Raw genomic sequence first — 22,603 nt, forward strand, 5'->3', positions numbered from 1 at the left:
CCATCAGCCATGCCTTTCTCTACAAATTACTCACATTTGAATAAGTGTGCAGGTGAGAGATGGAACCATGAAAGTCAACTTGGGAAGGATGGCACGCCAGCCAGTTCTCCCGCCATCTCTCTGACCCCCACTCTGCCACCCCATGGTCTCACCTCTCCAGTCACGTGGCCTCACTGCCAGCCCAGCCACATGCCAGGCACTCTATGCTGCAGCCTCTTTCCCCTGGCACCCATGGGGTCTGTATCCCATCTCCTTCAGTACTTTCCTAAAAGGTTGTCATTCTCATAAGGCTTTCTCTGACAGCTTGGTCTAAAATTGGAATGCGATTCTTCATTTCCCAAAGTCCTTATTTCTGCCTTGATTTTCCTCATAAAGCCATCACCACACTTTCTTATTTGCCTACTGTCTGTCTCCTGTCATCCCAAGGTCACACCCATAAGGGCAGTAAGCCTCATTTAATCCACTGTTATATCCCCAGCGCCTGTGATGAGCAGACACATTATACATATTTGTTGGCTAAACAAAAGAACAAACTAGTAAATAAAATGCTGATAGAAAGACGAAGGGCAACTTAGATTTCAGGAGAGTTTTGTCATGAATGGCGACAGGATCTGTCAGTTACCGTCCAGTTCTCTGTAGTTCTTCACAATCCCCGTGTCCTCCTCCTCCATGTCCTCCATCATGGGGCGTGTCCCCATTCATCTGAACGCTCTCTCCACCTGAGTACATATTCTTTCTAAGCGAGACAACAGAGCCCAAGAGTATATTAGTTTATTTGTTTGCTTCTTAGCTGTATCATGGAGTGGCTAACGGAGAGATGGAGTGAAAACCCTTTGGGAGAGAGATTATTACTTCTTCCTGCCATCCTAACAAGACAATTCTTGAGGTATAATATTTAGAGCCAAGAGAAATGACTGAAAGAATAGGAAAGTTTAATGAGCTATATGTCTTATAAGAGGAAGACTGTTTCACCTGGGAAATCATAGATTTTCAGAAAATGGTTTCTCCCTAACTATCTTACCTAATTTCTTAACCTTGTAAATCTTCAAGGACTCATCTTCAGTAAACTGATCTTTCCGCATGTACAAGGAGTCCCCAAGGAATGAATGTGACACATTCCCATATCGTAATCTGAGATCTCTGAGTTATAACAACTGAAGAACATCACAACATATAACATTTATTTTACAGTGTCCAGGAAATGTGAAACCGAGACACATAAATGATTCATTTGATGAAATACATCAAATTAAATGGGAACCTGAAAATATTAGAGCAACAGCCTGACCTCACTTTCTTTAACACAACCTCTTTCCCAGGCGTATCCCAGCAACTGAAATTTCTCAATTGCCTGATAATTTACCTTTTATCAGATGATGGAAGACTCTTAGGGGGCTCTATCCTGATTGCTGGATCCCATTCCCCAGGTGGAAGGACAATGACTTCATCTAGGAATTCATCAATGCCAGCAATCAGGTCATGCCTGTCTTTTGCTTTATAAGCAATGTCATGGAACACCTAAAGAACAGTAAAAGATATGCTGATCCAACAAGAGAACTCTCTGCGTGTCTCACACCATGTCAGGTCTTAAGAATGTCCTCACACCCATGCCAAGTTCCATAACCCACTGTGATATTCCACATCCATGCTCTTCTAGTTCCTATTGTTTAGCCTGCCCCCAAATAGGTAGGTATTCAGATTATGATCTCAAAGAACAGAGGTAGAGGCATGAGAAATAGCAATGGTTTTATGTGTTTTTTTTTCCTATCAATATTGTAAAACAACATTGCCTTTCAGCTCCCACTCGTATGTGCCACTACTGATACAGTTGCTATGGAAACCAGATGAAAATGGTTTGGAGAAATAGACTGAGAAGTCATTCCCTGAAATGAAAACAGTTGCGACAAACTATTCCTGATAATTCAAGGAGGAAAAGTTCAAGCTGAGTGTTAAGATCAGGTTAAGATCCAAACACTGCAGTTCTCAAACACACGAATAATATGAGATATTAAAGAAAAATCTGAGTGCTATTAGCAGCTCATTATTAGAGGCTCATCTGTCTATCTTTTAGCAAGGCAATGACTAAACCATCTAAGGCAGCAAATGTTTCATATCCTTTATACATACAGAGGTCCAAAGAAAGAGGTTTGAAAAACGTACACAATCTTTTTTGTCAATCATTCCATTCTTCTAACTGAGCTGATGATCTGAAAGTTCTTTACATATAGCCTAAGTCTTTCATACATCATAAGCAAATTCTTTAGTCTTCAGAAGAGAAGATGGCCCCCATTCAACACCCTTATCTATCCTTAAAACTGCTAACTAAATCTCTTCTCCTGGAAATTTATTTTTAAGAGCTATAAATTAAGTAACATTTAACAGTCTGGAGCTTGTGGAGGGGAGGGGAGGGTGATACAAAATGACAGCACATCATCTGTGGCAGACCCGGCCATCTTCAACCTCATTTTCTCTTGCTACTCCCAATTAGAAGCTGGAAAGTCAGAGACTCACTTTCCCTGTCAGCCCTGCAGAGAAAGACTGACAGTCCCAACCCATAAGATATAAGAAAAAGGCTATCTTGAGAAAGTTTTAGATCACCTGTTAAAAGAGACAGAGGCAATTACATCACCCCACCCTTCTTCCTATCCTAAATATAAATGAGATGACTGGAGCTGACTACAGACCATTTTGTTTTACCATATTGATGGGGGTGGGGGGGGGTGCCATCTAAGACCATAAAGCAAGAGCTTGAGCTCTTGATCTATCATTAAACAGTTAGGTTAAACCAACTCCAGCAATTCCTACCTCTAAAATTGTTACGTGAGAAAAGCAAATCCCAAATTTTTAAGCCACTATAAATCTGTCACTTGCAGTCTAAGGTATTCCGAATTGATACATCATGAGGAAGGATTTTTAAAAAGAGAGAGACATTATTAAAATATAAAAAATAAATAAATGAACTTACTAAGATGAGGAAAATAAATGTTCCCTTGAGGAGAAAAATCGGCATAGCCATGCTTCCATGCTCTCAGTCCCAGAATAAAGTAACCACCTGAGTAATCACCATACAGAGTTTCTATAACTAAAGAGAAAGGGACCCTATTCTCCACTCAACACAAGGAAAATTGGACAAATCAAGCAATGAAGCAAAAGCAAAACATTTGGGGAGAGAGTAAACTAGAAAGACACAAAATCAGAAATTAATAATCCAATTTTTTTTTTTTTGAGTTGGAGTCTCACTCTGTCGCCCAGACTGGAGTGCAGTGACCGCTCCTGGCCATCGCAGCCTCGCCTGCTGGGCTCCGGCGATCCTTCAGCCTCAGCCTTCCAAGTAGCCGGAATTACAGGCATGTGCTACCACGCCCGGCTGATTTTTTTATTTATTGTAGAGATGAGGTCTCACTGCCCAGGCGGGTCTCGAACCCGCTGGCTCAGGCAATCCACTCACCTCAGCCTCCCAAAGGCGCAGGATTACAGGCTGAGCCACCAAGCCCGGCTAATAATCCTATATTTTAACTGTATTTCTCCTCCTATGAGACTAGTTCAGAGTTGTATCATGTTCAAAATGCATGTAACAGCATTCAAGCTGTTTTTAGAGTAAATGGGGTCATAATTCCAAAGCACCTGTATTAGACACTCTGTTGGAATGGTTGATAATGCATTTTGGGATGTGTATCATTCCTTACCACAGAACAACAAAATCATAAACACATGCTATTTCTGATACCTAAGGGAAAAATGCATTATCCATTTTATTATGCATTATTTTATAGAACCAGTCATTTCTGAAAAAATATAGCATGTAGTTATTTGGATTCCCAGAATTTATATGTAAACAATTTAACAGAAAAAGTTTAAGTTAATACAACAACTTTGAGCTTTTTCTTTCTTTCTTTCTTATTGTAGAGACAGGGTCCTACAAAAAACTCCTGGCCTCCAGTGATCCTCCTGCCTTGGCTTTCCAAAGTGCTGGGATTATAGGCATGAACCACCAGGCCCGGACGATCTTGAAGTTTTTAAAGAATATTTAGCATACATCAATTTTAAGAATTAAAAATGTTTACAAAAAGAAAAGAAAATATGTTTTATTCCAACAAAGAGTTTGGAATCCAACATAAAAACAAAGGGCATGCCTTGCTTTCTGAAAATGGTAATAGGAGCCGGGCACGGTAGTTCAAACCTGTAATCCCAGCACTTTGGGAGGCCAAGGTGAGAGCACTGCCAGAGACCTGGGATTAGAGACCAATCTGGGCAACTTGGTGAGATCATGTCTCTACAATAAATTAAAAACATCAGCTGGACATGGTGGCATACGCCTGTAGTTTCAGCTACTTGGAAGGCTGAAGCAGAAGGATCACCTGAACCCAGCAGGTCGAGGCTGCAGTGGCCATGAGTATACATACCACTGCACTCCAGCCTGGGTGACACAGTGAGACTCCAACTCAAAAAAAAACTGCTGAATAGGAGTCAGCTCATTTGCCAGCTACGACTGTGCCTCATGTCTGGTGAAGAAGCCTGGTAACCACATAATGCCAAGAGAACACATAGTGGCAGCCAACTCACAGGATGAACATGACTCAACAGCCCCAGAACCCCATCTTCTTGATTCCTACCTCATCAGACATCAAGGTAGCGATGGCTCTGCCAATCTCGTGGTAGGACTTGGCTTTCCCCTTCGGACCTAAGAGAATGAACAAGAACCTAGCAGAAAAGGAAAGAAGCAAAGTCTATAACACACACTTCATCAAACTCAACATACATAAAACTGGCAGACATGTAGCCTAGTTCATAAAAAAGCTGGATCTAGAATGCAACTTCGAAACAAACGCAATATTCTTGGTAATATCAAGAACATTCTTTCACACTATTGTGAAACAAAATTCAATGTTAAGTTTATTTGGAGACAAAAGAGAATGTATACCAGAAAACTTAGAAGATTTTTTTTATTGAACAGGAAAGGCTCAATGTATGCACCTTATGAGTCATTCTATCTTTCTCTTTTAAACTTTTCTTCTTGCACCATTCCTACTGACTCTCAGAATCATTGGTACAAACCCATTAAGCACAATAACTAGAAAGTCTTAGTACATCTTCACATTTCTCTGACTTTTCCTTACCCAATATGGGAAGTGACAGAGGATTGTCACCATACTTTAAAAAAAAATGTTTCTACGCAGAAGTGACTGAGAGTCAACAAAAAACAAGTCTTTGGGCAACCTCCTCGGGTCCCCTCCTTCTGTGGGAGCTTTTCTGTGCTCTCAATAAATCCTACTTAAAAAACAAACAAACAAACAAACAAAAAAAAAAACCTCTACAAGAAAAAAGTTTTCTACAAGTAAGCCACATACTGACAGTCAAAGCAAGGAAATAGAAATTCAAAATAAAGTATCATTCACAGTCAGTTAAAATTCTTTTGTGGGTGTCCTCATTTTCATTTCCAAACCTTTTTTTTCTTCACAATGCACAAAACATGGCTCCATAGCCAATAAAGCCTGAAACATGCAATAATGAACCTATCCTCACTTAGGTTCACTTTGTATCATGGTAGGAGAAAATCCTCACTAATCATAGGGGAAAAGACGTGTTTCCCTGGGGAAGGGGACCTGAGAAGCAAATGCGTAAGAAAAAATATACAAAAGGTGACACTGGATAAATCCTTGTCTTGATGATGTCCTACCTAACGAGGAGACAATGAGAGCAATAAAAATGATAACCTGATATGCTTACATAGCTTTCTAAAGCCTGCAAAGCATTTTCACATTTGTCACGTTAAGTTTCCAAACAACCCTCTGCAATAAGAACAGGTATCCTATTTCAGTTTGATGGTGAAAACACTGAGGAAGAAGGAGGTTAATGGATGAGCCCAAAGACTGTGCTTGGCAAATGACACGGAGTAGACAGATCGGCCTTCTTGCCGCCTGTCTTTTCACCACACAATTCTGCCTAATATCACCTGCCCAGTGGATATGTCAGTGTGGTGATTCAACAAAGAAAAGTTATCCAACAATGACTTCCATAGATCACCCTGGGGAAAGAACTTATGGATACTTAACGAGGTACAAGAAACCTTAGGTAAAATTTTATGGTCCCAGAATTGGCTTAGCACTTTGCTTAGGAGAATTTTATTTTTTACTTATTTGCTTATATGTCTCACTTCAAATAAAAAATGATTAGTAGCAAGTACTTGGGGTCTATTCCAAAATGCCCTTGAATGTTTACTTTGAATGCCCGTGAATAATGACTTTTGTTCATCATAAAATTAAACCAAAAGGTGATTTTTTTAAAGACCCAGAAATTCATTGGTACAAATCCAATAATGTAAAAAAGGTGTCTAAAGGTTTGAATACACAGATTTTATTATCAGAGAGTAACCATAAAACCAGTTAGCACTTATTTACTTAAAAACCAGTTCGGGAGTGAAGCAGCACACTCGCTTTCAAGTGTTATCATCATGGACGAAATAGCAAAAGAAATCAGCAGACACAAAAGTCTGTTCAAGTATGTAAGGAGTCATTATTAGAATTGAATTTTAGTTCTTCCAACACTGAAGTTCAATTGCTGCTAGAACCTTCCTTTCTGTGAAGCCGGCCCCCAATTTTATACCCCTGCATATAGTGCTTCTTGATGACAGTAAACTGTATTTTTCTAAAGGAACTGATCATTGATTTGAGTGCAGTACATACAAAAAATCTTTAACCACTAAAGCAAAACACAAATCCCATTAAGAAACACTAATACTAGTATTGGCCACCCTTCCCAACTCCATTTGCCTGTCTACAAAGTGCCTAACAGCACAGTAAGAATGTGAGCTTAGGCCAAAATAAAGAAAAGAAGTGGGGCAGATGCTGTGTCGACATAGTACATTTTTAAATAATGGATTTCTTTTGCTTCCATTTTTATTATTTCAGTGTACCTAAATATTAACTTTTCGAAAATGCATCACATCTAAAGCTTCCCCAGTACCACTCTGTATTTCTTCCTACCTCTCCCTATCACCTCCATCATGATTACAGCCCACAAATAGACATTATAGATATGTATTTATCAACTGATACAAGTTAATTATCAGGTTGTCTCTATGACAACAAAGCCAGACAATACTTTCTTGTTAGTGAGAAAAACACTCTCAGTCAGTAAGAGTTCTCAAACATAAACTTCGGCAGATGACTGGTAAGTATTCTGAGAGCTGACAGAGTAATGAAGCCTCCAAGGTAATTCCTGTGAAAGGAGGGAACACATCGTCTATTACATATTTATTCTTGGGTCTCTGCTAAGTGGTGCCAGTCAAAGAATGAATGAAAGCAGCAGATTAATGGTGTCAATAACACACATTGTAGCAATAAACCCAGTATACAAAGATTATATTGATCCAGTAACCTAAATATAGATATTCTTCTTCTTTCCTGAGTAGTGTAATTTTTTTTTTTTTAAAGTTCATTTCTTTATTAATGGAATACCACCAAGTGCCAAACAGAAACATGGTGGCATATCAATTAAAATTTTCACACTACTCCACTCAGGAACAATTCAGTAAATCTGCCTCCTAAAATGATACACAGAGGGAACCCAAGCATCCATAAACAGCAAGAAACATCACCTCAAGTCAAGGATTTAATTTGTAGGCATGAAAACCCTTAAGAAGTCTCTAATCTGGACTGTATTATTGAACCGGGAAGAGAGATCTGAGAAAACTAAACACACAGGACAAGCTAAAGTTTCCTTTGCCTGAAACATGTTCTCTCTCCTATAGCCTTCAAAGAAGCGAAGTCTGTTACAACTTTTATGATCGAAGTACATCCTGCCAAACTCAGCTTTTATAATGTTCTGAAAACTCCTTTCATGACCCAAGCTGTTTTTTGTCAATGGACAGATGTTATTTTTAACCAGAAGCTTTTTTCTTTATTAACAAATTAGAGTAAACATCACATTTGTGTGACTGGAAGGGCACAGCCCATGTTGACAGCTCAGAAAAAAGAATAATTGATGTTACTGAATTCTTTTTATTCACTCATAAATAGAAATAAGTCAGAGTTAGAATTTTTAATAGTGCCTAGTTGCCTCGAGAATCTTTATGAGGCCCTTTTCTACTTTTGTGAGCTTCTTTATACAGCTAATTATGCCTAGGGAGGATGCCTCTAGCATTCTCCACAACAAAAAACAAAAAGCACTTACCAGATGATCTGTGTCTGAAACCAAAGGCCTACACTCACTTTCATAAAATAATTACAGGCAAAAACAGAGCATAATATCAGAAAAGGAGCCAGCCTTCCCAAACCACTCCATTTTTTTTTTCAGAAAGGATGTGCACCACCCTCCCCCCAATAAATCACAACTATTTCTAGAATAAACCCAACATGTACCAATCCTTTACTCCCTTCTCTCAAAATAACAGTGAACTGAATAACCACTTATTCATCTTCAACAGCATCGGAAAGTGTGGTTAAACTGTAGCTTTCACAATAGATTCACGAGGACCACAAACCCATCATAATCAACCACATTCATGTGGTAAATAGCAGCTAGTCAGTAAACTAAACTGAACAAGCAAGGCCTGCATTCCAATTCTTCTAATTTTTTTTTTTAAATTTTTATCTTAAAGATGTGGATACAATTCAGGGTTAGGTATACAAATGCTCATTATGCTGGTACCCTTGTTGATATGACTTTTTTAAAAGATGATTTTGACAATTAAGCACAAAATGTTTCTGCTAGGCAGATAATTGTTCATAACATAAAATATATATTAACTTATAGTTAAAGGGTAAGCATCCTAATTTTTTAAGAGGCCTTGAGCTTACTGAACAACAATTTGCTCTAGTGCAAATCAAGATCAGAAAAGGACAAGCTGTTTTTATTATTCTTAAAGGGAGAACACTAATCTTAGTTATTCCAATGCATTCTAGATAGCTCTCTTAGGGTCTGAAACCTGTAGTTCTACTCCTGGCACTGAAGGTGAATCTGCCCTTTGCCTTGATCTCTCAACTGTAAAATGGTAATATGAATCCCTTATACAGCTCAGAAATATGAGTTAGTGGTGGCTTCGTGCACAGATATAGGGTGACAGCAAGCAAAGTGCCTCCAAGATGCTGGGAAAATCATGAACATCACCTACCAAGTTGTCAAAGATCAAAGAACAGAGTTTCTTTGCTTTCATATGAATAGCAAGAAGGGCCCCTACATAAAGAGACATTCACCCAGACGATAGTGGCCCAGTGGCAAGGAAGGCTACAACAGATCAACCAAGTGACAGAGTGAATGGAGAAGCATGTGAACACTACACAAGAAAGGGGAGCTGCTGTAGCCACACTTCCTTTAAGGTATGTGGTAGTAACACTGCTTATTTAAAATAGTGATAATAATAACAATAGCAGCATAACTTTCCCTCATCTTTGAAAGGAAAAATATGTACACTCGAGACCCGCCTGGGCAGCGAGACCTCATCTCTACAATAAATCAAAAAATCAGACGGGCATGGTAACGCATGCCTATAATTCCGGCTACTCGGAAGGCTGAGGCAGAAGGATCGCCAGAGCCCAGCAGGTCGAGGCTGCGGGGGCCGGGAGCGGCCACTGCACTTCAGTCTGAGTGACAGAGTGAGACTCCAACTCAAAAAAAAAAAAAACCTAAAAAAATATGTACACAAAAACAGACTTTTCAGGTGTTGCCGAAGTCCCACAGAAGAGCACGCATTGTAAAGCACATAATAGAATGCACACAGTCCCACAATGATGGCCACATTCCTTGTGGAATTTCCTTTATTGGATTTCACAGGATGCAGCCCTCATAAATGGTCCCACATTACTTACACGCACACACGAGAAAAAAGCTAATGGGGCTTCCTACTCAGTGATTACAGCTTGCACTGGTTTGGAGGACAGCAAATGGATAAAACTATTTCCTGGAAAAATGTGACTATGCAAGAATTTATTATTCAGACAATTACCCTGAAATAGTTTTATAATATTATTGAATTACATCCTTTTGAATTGTGTGGCTCCTTTTGTTAATTCAAATGATGCCGTTTTTCACCTCTAGACTAGCACTACCTTCTAGTATGAAAGGAAAAAAAAAAAAAAAAAGAAATGAGCCAGACAAGAGCACAGGATAAGCGGGATAAAAAATTGGTCATGATTTGCTACTTGGTGCATGCCTATTATTGTTAAATAAGAATCCTCTTAAAATATTTTTATTTGTATCTTCTAGAGAAAAATGGTAATAAAAATGAAAAGGCAAAAGCAATTTTCTTTAACGCTTCTTGGCATTTTTTTTCTTTCAAGCCCCAGTAAAGATAGTCCAAAGAGATGTAAATAAAGCCATAGGGCAGGGGGCTGGACTCCAGCCATTATCTGACTCAGCTGTTCGCCAGGTGATTGCACAGATAGAACTGCAAGACTCTGCTGGAATGTTTTCAAGCAAAAACCTAAGTTACAGAAAGCACAAATCACAATAATCCCATTAGTCGAATAAGCTATGATCATGTCCTTTCCATTGCCATTTGTCCAATGACTGTATCATTCCTACTTAAGTGTCTAGGAAACATAAAAAGGGGTTAAAAAGGAAAAACCCAGCCGGGCTCGGTGGCTCAGCCTGTAATCCCGCGCCTTTGGGAGGCTGAGGTGAGTGGATTGCCTGAGCCCGCGGGTTCGAGACCCGCCTGGGCAGCGAGACCTCATCTCTACAATAAATCAAAAAATCAGCCGGGCGTGGTAGCGCATGCTTGTAATTCCAGCTACTTGGAAGGCTGAGGCAGAAGGATCGCCGGAGCCCAGCAGGCGAGATTGTGGTGGCCGGGAGCGGTCACTGCACTCCAGTCTGGGCGACAGAGTGAGACTCCAACTCAAAAAAAAAAAAAAAGGAAAAACCCTGTATCATCAGGAAGAATGCCCTGTGATCTATGAATTGAGAGACCTTAAAGAAATCTTCTCTTAATTTTCCTACTAACTGGGCTCAAAACAAACCTTGGGTCTCTTTTCACTGTCAGTGAATCATGCTCAGGCCATCTGAGCTGAGGAGAATCCATCCATCACTGAGGAGAATTCATGACCCCAGCTGCTCACATGAGGAGACCTCAAGAAAAGAAAGTCACCTGTCCTTGCTCTGGGACCCACAGAAAGCACCCTCCTCCAAAAAAGTCCTATTCATCGGACAATTTTCTGATGTCAACCTAAAGATTACAAGTTCTCTCTAAACTCTTCTTTTTTGTTTTTTGTTTGTTTAGTTAGAGTCTCACTCCATCACCCAGGCTGGAGTGCAGTGGCACACTCACGGCCATCCCAGTGTCGATCTGCTAGTCTCCAGCTATCCTTCTACCTCGGCCTTCCAAGTAGCCAGAATTACAGGTGCACACTTCCAAGCCCGGCTAATTTTTTTTATTTATTGTAGACACAAGGTCTCACCAAGTTGCCTGGGCTAGTCTCGAACCCACAGGCTCAGGCAATCCACTCGCCTCGGCCTCCCAAAGTGCTGGGATTACAGGCTGAGTCACCGAGCCCAGCCAAACTCTCCTACAGCAAAAACGTAAGGTCAAACATTAACTTCTATTCAACTCACTGCACTCCATAAGTCAAGCTTCCTAGCTCTACGGAGCTCAGTTTCAGAGGCAGATGAAGGGGATGACTTCTCAGGTACTGAGCCATGCAATGAGCATGTGAATATGAAAACATTCATATGCTTCCTTTTAAAATAAAAATTTGTGTCACATGATATACATAACAGTAAAGCATGCAAGTGTACAGCTTAATGATTTTTACATGTGTTTACGTATATGTATGTATGTATGTACCCACTACCAATTTTCTGATAAAACATAGAGCAAATGAAAGCAATGAAAACATCTGAACCATTTTACTACCTGTATGACCTTAGACAAGTTATGTAAACTCTCAGACTCGGTTTCCTCATTTGTAAAAACCAAATAACTGTAGTTTGTACTTCAAAATATTACTGTAAGGATTAAGTAGGATTATTCATAAGAAGAAATGGGTGCATTGCCCAATATATTATTATGATTGCTATTATTATTACTATATAAGTGCCAAGTAACTTGATAATATAAAAGTCAGACAGCCATTATTTAGCTAAAACCTCTTCAATATGTTTATATGAAAGATATACTCATTCTATTGATTCTTTAGCCTGAGAGGGAGTAGGCTTCCCTATAAGCACACAGTAGACCCCAGCAAGCCAGAGAGCAGCTTACCTTGTGGGCACAGGAACCTCTGTCAAGGCACCCAGCATGACAGCCTGCTGTAGCCGAACAAAGGCAATGAAAGGGGTATCCAAAAAGTCAACTTCTCCGACAAGCACATTGGAAGCTTCTGCATCACGTGGCAGTTTTTTCATGAACTTATTCTTCAGCTGCATGAGAAGAAGCAAGAAAACACAATTTGTGTCAGGGAAGGGAACAAAAAGAGATACCCCATGTAGCACTCACGGGAAAATTCCTTTATTCAAATCTACATGCAACATGTCCTAGCTAATCACTTATATATTTTGTCTGTTCTATTATAATAAGCATGTATCTGTCCCTTGGATTCGCAAATATTAAGAATATAACCATGCGGTTTACATATAAAACAATGTATAGTGAGAAAGGGATTGGCAGTAGCGGGATACTGCCGGGGCAGGGGAAGGGACACAACATCAATAAGGATACCTGATCTCAAACGAGGCAAAGTGGGAAAGAAAGGGAGACCCAAACTTTACCTGTTTGATGACCACTTGTATAACCTAATCCTGAATTGTACCCCACATCTTTAGAAATATTAAAAAATAAATAAAACCTTCCTGTTTGCTTTTTTTTAAAAAAAAAAAGCAAAGTACAACTTCATTCACTTATGTATTCAATCACTCAATGAAAATTTGTTGAGTGTCTACTATGAACCAGGCAATGATCTTAGCCTTAGGGATACAGGGATGGAGAGATTAATGTATCCCATGTCCTCCTTGGGCTTATATTCTCACAAGGGAAAATAAAATGTGATTTAAAGTGGTGACAAGTACAAAGAAGAAAAATTAAAACAGGCATGAAGGTACTATTTTAGAGGGATTAGGAAAGCCCTCTGAAGCAATTCATTTTATACTGAAGTAAGGGGACAAGCTAGGCAAAGATCTGAGCAAAGAACATTCTAGACAAATAGAATGACAAAAGCAAAGTCTCTGAGATAGGAAAGAGCTTGACAGTTAGAGGAAGAGTAAGAAGCCAAGCATGGCGGCAGCTGAAGGAGTAAAGGAAGTTGCATAGCTAAGTGGGAAACAAGACTGAAGGTCCCATAAGGCCACAGGAAGGAATTCTGGAAGTGTTAGATAGGAGTTGCCTATCAAAAGTCCAAGTAGAAAGGTGGGTATACATTTGGGAGACATCACCATGCCAATAGTATTTAGGTCCATGAGACAGGATGGCACAATCTTAGGTGTGAGTGTAAATAAAGAAGAGGGGTAGATGGAAACCCTGGACCACTCTACCTCTTATAGGAAGAGGAAAAGACATAGGTAGAGAACACTGAAAAAGAAGTTGAAAACCAGGAATTCAACAGCCAGGTAAAGAAAAAGTTCAATAAGGAAAGTGTCAGCTGGACCACAGGTTGCTGAAAGTTCAAGACGGGAGCTAAGAAAACACCAGTGAATTTGCAAGACTGAGATGCTGGAGGATCTTGACAAGAGCCATTAGAGGACAGGGAGTAGAGATGATTATTCTGAGAAATATTGCTATCAAAGTTGAGAAATACAGAGATCGATGGAGATTAGCATAAAATAGAGGAGTTTGTTTTTTAATTTGAGATAGAACTGTTTTATTTACAAACAGAATGCAGCTTGTAACCAAATGTCAAATAACTGGTTGAGAAGTGAAAATCCATCAGATTTCTTATTTGGTGCAATATTCATAGGTAAACATAGAGTAAAACTTACCAATTAAAAAAAAATTAGTTAAACCAGCTGTGAGCCAAAATTGCAGTAAATTAGAGAAACACCATTTTATTTAATGAGTTATGGTCTTTAAGTCTTTTTTGTTTCTCACAATCCTCACTTTTTTAACTAGAAAGAAGATGACTGGGGAAAAGAAGCAGAGGTTTGATTTTGAAGAGATGTTTTTATTAAAGTTCTCGTAGAAGAATTTGAGAACAGTGTCCAAACATTACTAGTTACTTACTGATTTCTTGAATCCTTGACTACCTTTTCTTCACAAAATCAGATAATGGAGAACTACTCTGCTTTTCTTTTCTTTTCTTTAAGTATCATTTTCATGAAGAAGGACAAAGCAGAGTACTTGCTCTTATCACTGGCTCAACGACGTATTTTGGCAAATAAAAGCATCTTTTTAAAGTTCCCTAGACTTTCACCGTAACTTTCTCACAACAACCTTAATAGGACAACACGATACTATGAAATGAAATGAAGCGCACACAGTTCAACTTCTTCAATGTCAAAGAGTGAAGGGGAGATTAGAACCCTTGCCTCTTTATACCCCTTTGCCACTAGGGGAGCTTCAGTGTATCTGTGCACCTTACAAAGAATGATGGCCAAGACATGGTGCTTCTCTAAGAAGCAAAATACCGTCCTTTGAAAGGCGAAGCCAAGACTACTCTTGGCCTTAACCATCATAGCTGATGTTTACAGAACCGTCTTAAGGATGTAAAAAGTGACTACATGTCTGTGAGATTAAAAAATAACATTTGGGCAACCCCTCGCATCCCTTCTCACTGTGGGAGCTTTTCTATCCTCTCAATAAATCCTGCTCTCAAAAAATGAGATGGAATGAAATTAAAATAATAAAATAGCATGTTAAGGTGCGAGACCTGCCCGAGGGGACAGTTGCCCTGTGTAGCCGCCCCCAGGAGGCCGAAGGGGCGACGACTGTTCACCGGCTTCCTGCCTACCTCAAGGGGTCTGGAAGGCCACCGCCTCCTCCTGGGATCCCTGCACCCCTAGAGTGAGAATCCGCCATGAGCTGGGCTGAGGGAGGGCTGCCACCCCATGTGAGAGCCATAGCCGCCGGAGCACATCTCCTCAACGGGGGAGGGCGCCGAGTCCCCGGCAGGTGACAGGTGTCCCGCCCTGGGCTCGCTGGTCCTGCGCGCCCGTCTCCAAGATGGTAACCGACAAGCATGAACTGATGGAGCACTACACTTCGGAGGAGCCCGTTCCTCACAATAAGATCTCCATTATAGGACCTGGACCCGTAGGCATGGCCTGTGCCATCAGCATCGTGTTCAAAGGCCTGAGTGATGAACTTGCCTTTGTGGATGTCGATAAAGACAAGCTGAAGGGTGAGGTCATGGATCTTCAGCATGGCAGCCCTTTCGTTAAAACGCCAAATATCGTTTCCAGCAAAGATTACGCTGTCACTGCAAACTCCAACTTAGTGACTGTCACGGCAGGTGTACAGCCACGCAAAGGAGAAACGCGCCTCGTCGTCGTCCAGTGAAATGTGCCCATCTTTAAGTTAATGATTTCCAGTATCACCCAGTACAGTCCCCACTGCAAACTGACAGTAGTCTCTAATACAGTGGATATTTTAACTTATGTGTCCTGGAAGCTGAGTGCATTTCCCGGAAATCGTGTGATTGGAAGTGGCTGCAATCTGGACACTGCCCATTTCCGAGTCTTCATTGGTCAAAGGCTTGGGATCCACCCTGAAAGCTGTCATGGGTGGATCCTTGGGGAGCATGAGGACTCAAGTGTTCCTGTGTGGAGTGGAGTTAACATTGCTCCATTAACATTGCTGGCTGTGAAGGAGCTGAGCTCAGAGATAGGAACTGATAAAGATCCTAAACAGTTGGGGAAGGTCCACAAAGAAGTGGTTACCTGTGGCTACCATACTGTCAAAATGAAAGGTTATACTAATTGGGCCACTGGCCTCTCTGTCGCTGATCTAACAGAAAGCATCATAAAGAATCTTAGGAGGGTGCATTCAGTATCCACCATAATTAAGGGCCTTTATGGAATAAATGAAGTATGGCTTAGTGTTCCTTGCATGCTGGGAGAGAATGGCATAGCAGATCTTATAAAGCTAAAGTCGACCACTGAAAAGACGGGTTTTTGAAAAAGAGTGAAGAAAATCTTCAGGACATTCAGAAGGAAATCAAGCTTTGAAGTTGTTTAAAGCCACCATTCTGAAGGTTTTGTTTGTTTTGTGTGGTAGCAATCATTTTATTTGAAAATTGTATCCGTTTAGTTTTACACATTTTTACTGAAAAACATTTCAAATATAGCAGCAAAATAGAGAATGTGATCACAAATTCCTGTATATCAACCACTTAGCCTTATCAGATCTTATCATTGTCATGTTGGTGTCAATCTTTATTTTTAAAGAAAAAAAATCCCACAACTACAGTTGAGGTGTGCACCCCAACTACTTTCTTCACTTTTCTCCAGCATTAACTAGTCGTGAAACTAGTGTTTATTATTCTCATGTATGTTGTTAAATACTTTTATTATACATGTTATATGAATACACATTATATCATATTGTTTCTTGGGCATTTAAGCTTTTTACAAATAGTATACTCAGTGTATTCTTCTTTTTTTTTGCCTTGTTACTCAACATTATGCTTTTGAGATAAATCCACACTGATAAAAGTAGCTCTACTACATTTGTATAAGGGCTGCATATTATTTCATTGTATCAATATATATTGCAATGTACACATTCTACTATTTTGCAATTACAAATACTTCTGAAATGCTGCAATGGACATCTTGTAATTTTTGCCTTACTTCCTCAATATTTGAGCTTCCTTAATATTTCTACCTAAAAGTATAAATATACTTTATATTAGCAAGATCATATAGACGTTCCTCTCAGGCCAGGCTCGGTGGCTCAGCCTATAATCCCAGCACTGTGGGAGGTCAAGGTGAGTGGATTACCTAAGGTGAGTGGATTGCCTAGGCAACTTGGTGAGACTTCGTCTCTACAATAAATAAAAAATTAGCTGGGCGCGGTAGCACGCACCTGTAGTTCCAGCTACTTGGAAGGCTGAGATGGGAGCATCGCCTGAGCCCAGCATGTTGAGGCTGCGGTGGCCAGGAGCGTGCCACACTGCACTCCAGTCTGGGTGACAGAGTGAGACTCCAACTCAAAAAAAAAAAAAAAAGAAGTTCCTCCTGGTTCTCAGTTGGTCCGTGTTGGGGAATGGGGTGGTGGAAGCCCAGTGTTTCCTTCCATTCTCTATGTGCCTATTCTCAGGTTCTGTGTTCACCTAGATTTTTGTTACTCCTTTGCACTCTAGCACTCTCCTTTAGTTTTTTTCTTAAAATATGGTTTTTATTCCTTGTTCTGGCTGTCTTTGTGGTGGGGTTGAGCATTTTAGGGGCTTCCAATCAGCCATCTTGCTGATGTCACTCTCAAGTTTTTAGAATGTGAGTTATTACAGCACTTTGGAATATGAATGAGAATGAATGACCTAGTAGAACAGATTAATGCTGCAGGAGAGATAGAGAAGAACTGCAAAAGCAGTTCAAGCAATATTAAACTATCGAGAAGGGACAATGTCCGCATCACAGGTTGGCTTTAGAACACAGTCTATCAACCCTAACCAGGGAAGGCAGACTATATGGGTAAATATAGGGTTGATGTGGGAGATAAGGCGGGGTGATGATGAGGGCTTCTTTTACAGCAAAATACAAGTGGGCTACGGTGAAGAGGAGGAGGGGTGTGTGTGAGGGTTTAAGGAGACAGAATAAGGTCCAAAATGGTTTTCTTGGAGAGTGAAAGCTGCTTAACATAGCCACTATGAAAGCTTTTCTTGTATGTGTTATTCTTTCATACAGCTCAAGGAAAATAGTTCAACAATTATGGAAGGACTGAGATGAGAATTTTAGAAGACCATTCAAAAGACACAGATTTCTGATACATATTTATCATCTAATATAAACGTCCCTCTCCTCAAGTCAAAAATACCAGTGAACTTAATGTTTTCTGTCATGGATTACTGCTGAGATGAGAAGTAGCAAGCATGACCCAATTTTCCCCATTCATAAAAGTGTTATACCAACATTTTATTTTCAACTTCCACTAGCGAATTCCTAATTAGGGAAAATGAGTGGCATGAGAACTAATTCCTAAAGCTCCGTCATCCTCAGTAGCATTCATTTGGAATTTTTTCTTTAATTTGGTACTCCATATAGGAAGAAAGCTGTGAGGCAAAAACCAAGGAACTTAGGGCTAAGAATTTAGTGGAAATTTTTAAAAAGGCAGTGTACATATTCTTAGATGCTAGCACTCTAAGTAAAAAGCAATTTTACAAACTTTCTACCATTAATTCTCTGAGAAATACTAATATTACAAAAATTATTTCTATATTTTACAGATACAAATATAGCAGCCATAAAAAGGGTCTAAAAACACCAACTTTTTCATTATCTAAGGAAGTTGAAATAAGAAAATTTGCTCTTAACACAAAGCAAAGCATGGGATATGGCCAAGTGGCCAAGTGGCCCAACACATGCAAGACAACATTTCTCCAATAATTATCCTTCAATTCCTTCCAGAGAGAGTTCCCATTATCAACAGAACAAAAACCCTGTAATAATCTGATTTTACTTCCTATTTTCTCCAGCAAACTCCTTGCTCCAGGTAGTTAAAATCTCCTTAGGTTTTATATGCTTAGACGCCCACAGTCATTATCAAAAATTGCCCCTTTCTCATGTCTACCTTTTCTAAACATTCTTCAGAGCTCAGTACAAGAGTTTCTTCCATCTCAGCCCACTCCTCAAGCTTCCAATGTACACATTTCTGAACTGCACTTTTGTCGAGCCATTCCTCTGAGTTTCACAAGGGTGACAGCAGTTTAGTCTCCATTGTACTGAATGACTACTTTGAACATAATTCAGCTGTAATAAACATTACGTATGAATGGAAGAAATGGACTCTGTAGCACTAAAAATCATACCAAAAAGACATAAAAAGCCCCCAAAATGTTATAATTTTAAGGCTCAATCTAGAACTGCCTGGATCTGTCATTGCAATTCCCTGACTCACAACACATGCAGAATATCCAACAGTTGATTAGACATTTCCACAGAGGGTTTTACTAATACTATGATACCTTTACTGAGATTGCTGTATCCATGCTATAAAACTAGAAGTATATTTTTAAAGTCAAAAGACATAAACTATATTGTGTATGCTCTGGAGAAAGACAGTTTTAAAGACACGTTTCTTTAGATTAGCAAATCTCTTTGTGGAATGCTTTTGTTCAAAGAGAACCCAATAGCTATTCTCAAATAAAAATGTGTGGTACATGAGATACCTCAGAACTCAGTCTGTGGTTGGCTCTTTTTTTTTTTTTCTTCAAATTTTTAGTTTTAAAGATGTGGAGTACAATTCAGGGTTAGGTATATAAATGTTCATTTTGTAGGTACCCTTGTTGATGAGGTGTGTTCCCCTCCCCTAGCAGTTTCCCATTACTGCCAGTCCTGCTCCCCACACCCCTGGCAGTTTCCCATTACTGCCAATCCCTTTCTTATAGTATTATAATAATTGTTCACTTATGAGTGAGAACATGTGGAACTCAGTTCTTTGTTTCTGTGATATATCACTCAGAATTACAGGCTCTAAGTCTATCCAAGTTGCCACAAATTTCATAATTTTGTTCTTCTTTGTGACTGCATAATATTCTATTGTGTATATGCACCTCATTTGTTTTGGAGTTTTTTTTTTTTTTTAAATCCAGTCCTCTTTTGATGGGCAGCATGGTTGGCTCCATGTTTCTGCTATTGTTAATAATTCTGCAATAAACATGTTTGTGCAGATATATTTTCATACAGTGATTTGAGTTCCTCTGGGTATATTCCCAGTAGGAGGATTGTTGGGTCATATGTAAGGTTGATTTTTAGATCTTTTAAACTGTTTTCCACAGAGGTTGTACTAGTTTCACTCCCACCAACCATGTAGAAGTGTTCCCTTTTCCCTGCATCCTCTCCAGCGTCTATTGTTTGCTGATTTATTGATGATGGCTATCTTTTCTATCCAAACACACTGCCTGAGTGACCTTATCCAGTCTTGTGCCTTTAAATACCAGCTATATGCTAATGATGCACAAATTTCTATCTTCAGCCAGAACCTCTTCCTCGAACTCCCTACCTACGACACCTCCACTTAGACTTCTAACATGCATTTCAAACATCATGCGTCCAGAACAGGGCCCTTTGATCACCCCCTCCCCTGCCCCAAACTAGCTGTTCCCGTAGTCTTCTCTGTCTGGTTAATGGAAAGTGTATTCTTCCATTGCTCTGGTCACAAACCTTCCTGTCATCTCCAACTCTTATCTTTCTTTCATACCCCATGACCACACCCAGAGAAAGTCCTGATGGATTAACACTCAAAATATATCCAGAGTCTGACCATTTCTCAGCACCTTCACAGCCACCACCCTGGTCTCTGTTATGATCATCTCTCTCCTGGGTGACAGCACTGGCCTCTTGGCTGGGTGATCGATCTGCTTCTGTCCTTGCTCAAAGTCCATTCACTAAAGCTCCCAGGGCAGGCAAATCAGGAGTCTGATCACAATGCTCCTCTGCTCTAAACCCTCTGTTGGCTGCCATTTCACTATCAGTGAAGCTAAGGTCTTCAGGACAACCCACAAACCCCAGCATTAACCGGCTGCCCGTCAGCACCCTGACCTCATTTCCAACTACTGCCTCCAGGTCTTCTCCGGGCCCACACTCCAGCCTCCATGTCCTCCCTCAGACAAGCCAGGCATGCTCATCCTTGGTCCCTCACGCCTGCTGGGTGTTCTAACTGGAATGTATATACAGCTCCTCCCCCTCACCTCCTTTCAATCATCTTTACTTAAAAACCACCTTCTCATCAGAGAGGCTTTCTCTGACTAGTTAATAAGTAAACTCTCTTCTCCTCACAGATACTTCTTACTGGTCTTTTCTGTTTTATTTTTTTTCTCCCTTGTACTTGCTACAGTCACACATACTATTTTTCTTATCTTTTTATTACATTAGAATATAAGTTCTCTGAAGGTAGAAATATTTATATATTTTGTTCAGTGTTGTTTCCCCAGTGTCTTAAAGAGTATCTGAGGAGAAAAGCTCAATACATATTGGTTGAGAATGAATGGTGGTTATTAGTTCTGCTCTTCCCAATGCACCTTCCTAAATTTCTTCTTAAAGTAGTAGGTGCTACACATTCCACCCAGGCCACAGGAGTTAAAAAAAAAGGCCTAGATATGGCCAATCTCAGTAAAATTTTCCCCTGATGTGAATGATTGAGCCAAAGGATGAATGTATGACCCACTCAGGGACGAAATCCTTTGGGAAAAAAATCAATATTTAGATACTTAGAAATCAATGCTTTCCTTTTCACCTGAGGTTGTTCACCACCATATTGAAAGGGTGTGTCACAGGACTGTCCACACTAGGAAAGAATGAGGTGGGATTAGGAGGGAGAAGTAAATGAAGAGAGAGATTGCTGAGTCTATGGTCCCATTCCTTGACATCCTGCAGCTCCTCTTGTGAACTCACCAAGAATTATTCCCAGTTTGGTGAATCACTAAATCCCTTTTAAGGCTTTAATTTGATATATTATTTCTGTCCACTGCAGAACCCAGATACAAAAGTGTTTTTGTCAAACAAATTTGAGGAACAGCAGGTTAAATAAAATTAAACAAATTTCCATACCATAAGTTTATTTTTTTCAAAGCCCTTAATATGACTGTATGCCTAGGAAGGCTTTATTTCTTACTAGGAAAAAATAAAGGCACATTATGATATGAAATCAGATTAGAAAATCCTGCTTTGGACAGAAATTTCCCATCATCCAGTTAATCGCTCTCTCAACTCTACTTAACTCTCTTCAGACTTCATGGGAACCTAGAGTGTTCAGGACCTGGTAGTAGGCAGGCACTGTGGAAAACAAATAGACCCTACTCTCCTGAAGTTTACAGTCCAGTGGAGAAAAAGCAAACACAGAAATAGCTATATAAAAGAAGAAATATAAATACCATATGAAAGGTACATTGTGCAATGGGAAGGCAAAAAGCACAGCAATCACACCTAGTAACAGAGTTCAAAGAAGGCTCTTCTCTGACTCAAAGTTTAAAAATCTCTCCCATAATTTTGGCTTATCAAACACTGATTCACATATGCTATCTTTTCCAAGCAAGCCAGTAGTATCTGATAAAGGAAAAAGCAATGACTGAAGTGTGAAAACCAATTCTGACTCATATAATCAACTGTGAACAATAATAAAATACTAAAAAAATTATAAAGATTAAAAAGTAAAAAGTAGACCCAGAAAATATAAAGAGCAATAAAAGATAATAAAAATAAGAACAGAATCTAGGGCTCTGAAACAGATTAAAATCGCCCAATAAACTTATCTGGGTTGAATTCCAAAGACGAAGTTGGACATTCCTTTCTTATAGGTCATTAGTTTCTTCTCCAAGAAATAACCAGCCTGCATTTTTATGCAGGGCCAACTACAAGAACACACACAGTGAAAAGCAAAAATTCCTTTAGCCAACTTTGATTTTGGAGAAATGAATTTCAAATGGCTGCCTTATGGAGCAATAATCATTAAAAGATACTTTGGCTGGCTAGCAATTCTGTGACCTTTTTATTGTTTTTACCAGGGTATCATCCCAGCTTTGAG

At 39.7% G+C, this 22,603-nt stretch overlaps 1 protein-coding gene and 1 pseudogene across 1 annotated transcript in view; one reads left to right on the forward strand and one right to left on the reverse strand.

Annotated features, from left to right (window-relative positions):
* LOC103262717 (electrogenic sodium bicarbonate cotransporter 1) overlaps window positions 1–22,603 on the reverse strand; it is a 239,403-nt gene that overhangs the window by 120,702 nt on the left and 96,098 nt on the right. Inside the window, exons 5-8 of the mRNA XM_008060360.2 lie at window positions 12,200–12,357; window positions 4,614–4,701; window positions 1,364–1,518; window positions 623–736 (exon numbers count right to left, since the gene is read on the reverse strand). Coding sequence (XP_008058551.1) covers window positions 623–736; window positions 1,364–1,518; window positions 4,614–4,701; window positions 12,200–12,357 — 515 coding nt within the window. The remainder of the gene's footprint in view (window positions 1–622; window positions 737–1,363; window positions 1,519–4,613; window positions 4,702–12,199; window positions 12,358–22,603) is intronic.
* Window positions 15,083–16,092, forward strand: LOC103262690 (annotated as a pseudogene).

This window comes from Carlito syrichta, unplaced genomic scaffold, assembly GCF_000164805.1.
Source record: "Carlito syrichta isolate Samal-C Ts95f unplaced genomic scaffold, Tarsius_syrichta-2.0.1 Scaffold304598, whole genome shotgun sequence".
NCBI classification, from domain to species: Eukaryota; Metazoa; Chordata; class Mammalia; order Primates; family Tarsiidae; genus Carlito; species Carlito syrichta.